The sequence below is a fragment of the Equus quagga genome, unplaced genomic scaffold, assembly GCF_021613505.1.
Source record: "Equus quagga isolate Etosha38 unplaced genomic scaffold, UCLA_HA_Equagga_1.0 HiC_scaffold_4277_RagTag, whole genome shotgun sequence".
Classification (NCBI taxonomy): Eukaryota; Metazoa; Chordata; class Mammalia; order Perissodactyla; family Equidae; genus Equus; species Equus quagga.
In genome coordinates, this window is record NW_025793763.1 from 1,253 (window position 1) to 8,210 (window position 6,958).

Here is a 6,958-nt window from a genome sequence, read left to right on the forward strand (position 1 = left end):
TCAGTGCACTAGAGGACGCCAGGAGCTCACTGGAGGAACCAGGAAGCTATGGCTGCTGTCCCTGGAGAGTCCACTCACCAGGAGAGAGTCGCTCTACCTGCAGCTTCCTTAGTTCCCACTCCTCACCTGTCGTCACCTCCCCCTCCTGATTCCAGGGCTCCGTGCCCTGCTGATATCTCTGTGGCTGTGGCTGTCAGTGACCGAGTCCTCGGGGAGTCCTGGGGGATGGAGGGAGGGGCTGAGTCCTCAATTCCAGTGAAGTACAGGAGCCTTGGAGATGCTGCTCGAAAGCCGTGCGCTGCAGGCCAGAGCTACCTCCACAGGAGGCAATGGTCGTGCGGACAGAGATTAAAATTGGAGCTTAACTCTCCTCTCTTTGTCATTTCTCTGTTTTTTTCTGGCCCAGGACTCTCAGTGCTGATGTTGTTGCCATTGGGAGCTGCAGCCCTGAGTCCCGGAGGTGAGTCTGCTCGGCCAGCCCCATTTTGACATAAGCTGGGGCGTCCATGCTGGGGTCTGGGTTCTGTCACCAAAAAGCAGGGGAAAGGAGCCTTATTCTGCAAGCGAGGCTCAGAGTTGGTCCTCTGGGGACAAGAGAATCTGTTTCTTACCCCCTAAATGTCCAGATTTTTCTGAGCTCTTCCTCCTTGATGGGGGTCATCATTCTCTGCCCTCCTCTCCTCTACTCTTGCACCCCCCACTGACAGCTGACTTCCTCCATTCCATGGACTGTCTGACCGTGGTCCTTGTCCCACAGCCTCTGCATCCACAGACTCTGCCCCCACAGACTCTGCCCCTCCAGGCTGTGCCCCCTGGTGCCCTCGGAACTCCATATGTGTCAGTGCCACCACCTGTCGCTGTCGTCCGGGATTCACCTCCTGGTCTGGGGAGATCATCACCAACCCTGCAGACAGTTGTGACGGTACTGTGGGGGCTTGGGGTGTTGGGAGCACATGGGGACGGTGCGGGGAGACTGAGGGGCATCCAGAGCCCTCAGCCCTGAGAGCAGCACAGAAGCACGTTGTCATGGATGAGACAGGAGACAGGCAGGGGGAGTGTGAGGGACATGGGCACCTGCTTTCATGGTCAGTAGGGAGAGCGTCCCTGTCCACACAGGGCAGCTGGGCTCCGAGGGCTCCGAGTGCTGCTCTGCCCCTGACTGGCTCTCCGACATTCGGGAAATTAGCTCTGCTCTCAGTTTGCCTGTCTGTGAGTTGGGGATAATCACTGCGCCTGCCCCAGGTGGATGGTGTGAGATTTAACATTTCTCTGTGGGAAGAACAGGGAAAGACTAGTACACAGCGAATTGTCAACAAATGAGAGCTATCATCATTGTTACTGCTGTTATTATTGTCATTATTCTAATAATACAAAGAAACGGGAGAGATAATGGAAGCAGCAAGAGGAAAGACACAGCCCGGGTCGGGGAGCTCAGGCCCTCCTACCAGCCAGAGCTCGCCAGGAACCCAGCTCACAACCACGGTCTCCCACCTCCTGCTCACAGCAGCCCCGTGAGGCAGACAGGGCTAGGCTTGTGGTTTAAATGATCAGATTTGGTGGAAAGAGATCAGGTGACTTTTCCAATTCCTACAACTAATCATGTGGCCGAATCGAAATCCAGGCGTAAAATGAAGCATTTTCCTTCTTCAACAATACAGCGTCATAAAAGGATGTTATACCATTTAAAAATAGTTCAGATGGTAAATTTTATGTTGTGCATTTTACCACGATTTTTAAAAATGGGAAAAGAAGAAAATTATACTGTTTTTACACTAGGAAATACTCCTCATTGACTCAAAACGGTCTTGGATGCTTATTTATTGATAATGAAGGGAAAAACACTCCCTATAGATTTGAAAAAATGAGAGAAAATACCCCTAAAAGTTTCAGTAGTCTGTGGAGTGGATTATGTATAATTTCTCTTGGTTTCCTAGTATACGTGTGTTATTTAATATTTGAGGGAAAGTAAATTTTGTCAGGTGGAAAAAGCCGATGTTGTTGTGACAACAGCCCAGCCATCCATGACCCTGGCGGTGTTCCTAAAGGCTCCTCTGTGTGTGCATGTGTGTCTCACGGAGATTTGTAGACAGGTGACCATGGACAGGAGACCCTGCTGCTAATGCCCCTGGATCCCGGCTCCTGTCAGGGAGGGCGCCTGTCAGGTGGAGATGTCCCATCCTCATGTCTCCCCCGATCCCTTGCACCTCATTCTTCAGGGTCCCACACCTTTCAGGCACTGAAGTCTCTGATCCCCTCCTTGGATGCACGAGGGCCGCCATGCTGCCCTGCATGTTGATTCATTTTGCATCTGCGGTTCTTACTAAGCTGATGCTGTTTTCAGTTACGCTGTGCAGCCCCTGCTTTGTGGGTCCTGAGCTGCTCAAAGGGGATGTGGCTCATGGGCATCTTTCCTCTCATGATGGGAGAACAAGGAGAGAGAAGATGCCAGGAGACACCCACGATGACTCAGCTGTGAGCAGCTTGTGCTGCTTCCTCATTTCACATCCACCACAGGCTCTGATAAGGGGAGACTTCCCTCAGGGGTGGAGACGGCAAGACTCCCCTGGAGACATCCTGAGGCATCTGGCAAAGGCCTGACCTGGGGAGCTGGGGGAGTGCCTGATGGGGAGTGTGGGTGCACTTGGGCCACTGTGAGTGAAGGGTGATGGAAGCCAGCGCTGGGCAGGCTCCTGACCACCTGGCTTTATCCCCAGGTGTGAATGATGAGCGTGGCCCAGGACAGCCCCCACTCTACTCCCTCCCCTTCCTCGGCATCGAGAGTGGCCTTCAATGCCACTGTCACCCTGACTGGAGTGCAGTCCCGGGTCCCCAGTGGTGCTGAGTGCACCCCAGGGGAGGGTCCAGAGCTGAGTCAGTGCCTCCGTCTACCCCTCCAGCTGTGGAGAGGGGTGCACACCTCCTTCCAGCCCCCGTCATGGGACAGCAGAGTTTCTGAATCTAGGCGCCCTCAGGCCCAGCCAGAGAGCAGAGATGAGCAGACAATTAGCAGAATTTCTGGAGCAGATGGCTCCAGCCAAGCTGTGTCCCAGGGGTGCCACCCGGGAGCTGAGTTCTGTGCCGTCCCCGTGGCAGGGTGAGCCTGGGCCAGGGTCTCTGCTCTCTGGGAACTCTCACCTTTGGGAGGTGACCCTCTGCCCTGTTGTGTTCCAGACATCAACGAGTGTGAACCACCCTTGGCCATGTCCTGTGGAAAATTCGCGGATTGCCAGAATGTGGATGGGAGCTACTACTGCACATGTGCCCCCGGATATGGGCTTGTTTCTGGGGCAACAACGTTCAGAAACAAGAGTGAGAACACATGTCAAGGTAAGAACCACCCGCATCTGCCATCCCCTTATCCATGAGGCTTGGAGTCATTTGCGCCACTTTCTCTAGGTAGCAGAGGGCCGTCCTGGCACCAACCAAGTCACTTGCCGTCTTGAACCGCAAGGCTCAGAACCCTCCACAGAGGGACACTTCTGCAATTTTGAATGTTGTCCTTGCCCACATGGCATCTTATTTTCATGAAACAAAAGAGAGGGTTGGCATCAAGAGACCTCACAGGCTCACAGCGTGTTGGTACCAGCACAATATTCAACCTCTTCAGTCACTGCCAGAAGCCCACAGGGGCTCGGCCACACTTGGAGCACCCTCAGAGCCCCCAGGCCATGATGGACCCAGGCGCCCCGTCCAGAAACACGAGATGGGGGAGATTCAAGGGCAGGTACGCATTGCCCGGCTGGCTCTGCCCCTGGCCAACATCCCCACCTGGTGAAGACGTCTCCTGGCACCTGACTCAGTGGGTCTGCCTCCATCGACTTCTCTGAACAAGGCTCTGCCCGGACCCTCCCCAGTAATTTCAGCTCCTGGCCCATGGGCAGTGCGGATGACCGGGACCTGGGGGGAGCAGGGTCAGAGGGGGACAGCATGACCTAGAAACCACCCCACACAAACTCAGAGAGTTGGGTGACAGAAGAGCTCCATGAGGACCAAATGGCAAGAGAGGGTGTCATCATGGACCATCGCCCCAGGCTGACCCTCTCCAAGGGGGTCAAGCCCGGCTCCACATTGACCTGGACCACTTGGGCCCAGAAGACGGAGGTTGAAACAACCCCACGGGGTGCACAGTTCTGCATCTCTGGGGGGAGGCCGAGGGCTGAGAAGACAGAAACCTCTGCCGCCCCTCACCCATCAGCACCTGCTCCCCTTCCAGCCACCCAGCCCTCGTCCACCACTGGCCTTGATCTGATGTGAATCTCTCCACTTCTGTCAGTCCAGGGGATGTCTTCATGGGAATCAGGAAAAGGCACCTTCAAAGCCCCAAGGCTGCCTGGCCGGATGTCAGTCAGCCCCACTGTCCACCCAGCCTGGCACCCGCTGTCTGGGTCGCCCTGGACTGTCCAGCACCATCTCCACTCTCCCTTCTGCCAAATGCCTCCTTCTGCAGGGGCCTGGCTCAGGGGTGGCTCATGGTCCATTCCACGGAGCTGGAGTCTCAGAGTGAGCATGGATGGGAGAGCACTGTCCTGCCAGGCTCACAGGGATTCCAAGGAGAACTCAGCCAGAAGCACCCATCCTGAACAAGGCCATTGCTGGGTCCAGGATGGTGCTGCTCGGGGAACGCAGCAATTCCCTGCTCTCGATCCCAGGGAGGCCCACCTGGCCATTGACCAAATCCTCAGACGCAGGTGGCCTTGCTGTCCCCACCCCCGCTGGGAGCTGCTCAGGGAGGCTGAGGGAGTCACAGCTGGGGACAGGGAGGACTCAGACCACCTCCAGCCACTTCTGGACATCAGCATATCCAGGCCACCACATCCACCCACAGGCCTCCATGTGAATGAGAAAAGGCACCCATTCACCAGGGAACAGACAGTGGGGCCTTCCAGATGCTTCTCTGCCAGGAAACGTGGCTGCCTCCCAGGCCCGAGGGCTGTCCACGGCTGCAGGCTGCGTCACCTCTCCTCCGCTTGCAGACGTGGACGAATGTCAGCAGAAACCCAGAATTTGTAAAGGCCGCAGTGTCTGCATCAACACCCTGGGCAGCTACACCTGCACGTGCCCACCGAGCTTGGAGCTCAACCCAAAGGACCCGAATCTGTGCACAGGTAGAGCCCCAGGGAGACACTGAGGCTGAATGCACTGGGAAGGATCTTAGGCGGGTCCTGCAGCCCGAGGAGGAGCTGATCCTTAGGCCTTGGGATGCTGACACCTGCGGAGCCTGCCCAGGGCCCACCTCCCTGAAGGTCCCCACAGAGCAGGGAGGAAGCCGGGCCTCTGGGCCTGGGTCCCCTGTGGAGCCCCCTGCCCCTGAGAGCACCCCCAGACCTCGCCCCTTCCTCGTCTGTCACATGGGAGCAGAGGAAGCTGTCACTTCCACTTTCCAGAAAGGGAACCTGGACCAGGGCCCAGGAAGGAGCCGGCAAGAGTCCTTGGTCAAAAAGTGTAGCCCCGCCCCGTGGCTGAGCGGTTAAGTTCACGCGCTCCGCTGCAGGTGGCCCAGTGTTTCGTTGGTTCGAATCCTGGGTGCCGACATGGCACTGCTCATCAAGCCACGCTGAGGAAGCGTCCCACATGCCACAAGTAGAAGGACCCACAACAAAGAATATACAGCTATGTACTGGGGGACTTTGGGGAGAAAAAGGAAAAAAATAAAATCTTTAAAAAAAAGAAAGTCCAGCCCCCACGCCTCAGTTTCCCTCCTGGTTTCCCTGCCTGTAAAGTGGGGTCCGTGGTCCCTGCAAGGCCACGTTGCAGGGAGGCCACCATATGGTGCTTTGAGCGTGAAGGTGAAGGTCACCAGGTGGTGGCGCGTGCGATAATGCTGGGGTCCTAGTGCCGGGCAGTGAGGGGTCTGCAGTGACTGGAGGCCAGGGCCTGACACTATGGCTTTGTCATGAGATGTGAACGAATGTGCCTCGGGGCACAATCCCTGCCACAGCTCCACCCACTGTCTCAATGTTGTGGGCAGCTACAAGTGCTGCTGCCACCGTGGCTGGAAGCCAGGTCCTGGGTCCCCCGAAGGCCCAGACAGCACCGTCTGTGCAGGTCCAGAGCTCAGTGGCTGCACTCCTGGGGATCCCCTCCCAGAACAGCTGCTCCCATACTCGATGGCTCCCACTTGGACCCAGTAGCATGAAGGCTGGGGGTGGCTGCGGGGCCAGGCACTAAGTATTTAGAGACCAAATGGGAAAAGATCCGGGGGTCCTGGGGAAGGAGCTGGGGTACCATCAGGAAGGCTCCCAGGACCCCAGGCAGCAGCTAATTACTAACTGGGGTGAAGGTTCCCACTATTTCACAACCTGCACATCCGTCTGGCTCACCTGCTGTGTCACATTTGCACTCCCCATGACCTGTGGTCACCACTCAGGGTGTGCCATCACCAGGTGGCATCGCCTCCAGCCCAGGGGGTAAGCAGATGCAAATACGGAGAAGGGGGCAGGGCGTGGAGGGGTGACGGCCCTCCTCCAGGCTGTGACCTTGCCTGACCCCGTTTTCGTGTCCCCAGATGTCGACGAGTGCAGCTCTGGTCAGTACCAGTGCCACAACTCCACCGTCTGCGTCAACACCGCGGGCTCATACAGGTGCCGCTGCCACCCAGGGTGGACACCCCTGCTGGGGCTCCGGGACAACCAAAACACCACCGTGTGCGAAGGTACCTGATCTGACCTGACCCCAGATCCCATCCCAACAAGCACAGACCCTCTAACCCCTGAAGAACCCCTGTCTGTCCCCTGCAGAGGTGTCCTTCCCCACCTGGACTCTGCCCCCCGGAATCCAGAGCCAGGTGAGTGGCTCCAGCAGGGACCGGGAGGCAGGAATCCCCCCGTGCAGCCCGCTGTGTCCGCCCCTTTTCCCCAAGCTCCCCACCCACCCTCGAGGCTCCCTTGGGGCAGAGCTGGTGCGTGCTTAGTGGGTAGACAGGCGGGAGCCCGTATGTCATTTTAAATTTCCTGGTAGC

At 57.2% G+C, this 6,958-nt stretch overlaps 1 protein-coding gene across 1 annotated transcript; it reads left to right on the forward strand.

The window, feature by feature from the left end:
* Positions 1–406: 406 nt before the first annotated feature.
* On the forward strand, positions 407–6,784 carry LOC124232279 (adhesion G protein-coupled receptor E5-like; the record flags this gene model as incomplete). Its single annotated transcript, XM_046649241.1, has 5 exons — positions 407–460; positions 758–922; positions 3,172–3,327; positions 6,506–6,652; positions 6,738–6,784. Coding segments are annotated over 5 exons (569 nt in total), but the record flags the coding sequence as incomplete, so codon positions are not given.
* Between the last annotated feature and the right edge of the window lie 174 nt (positions 6,785–6,958).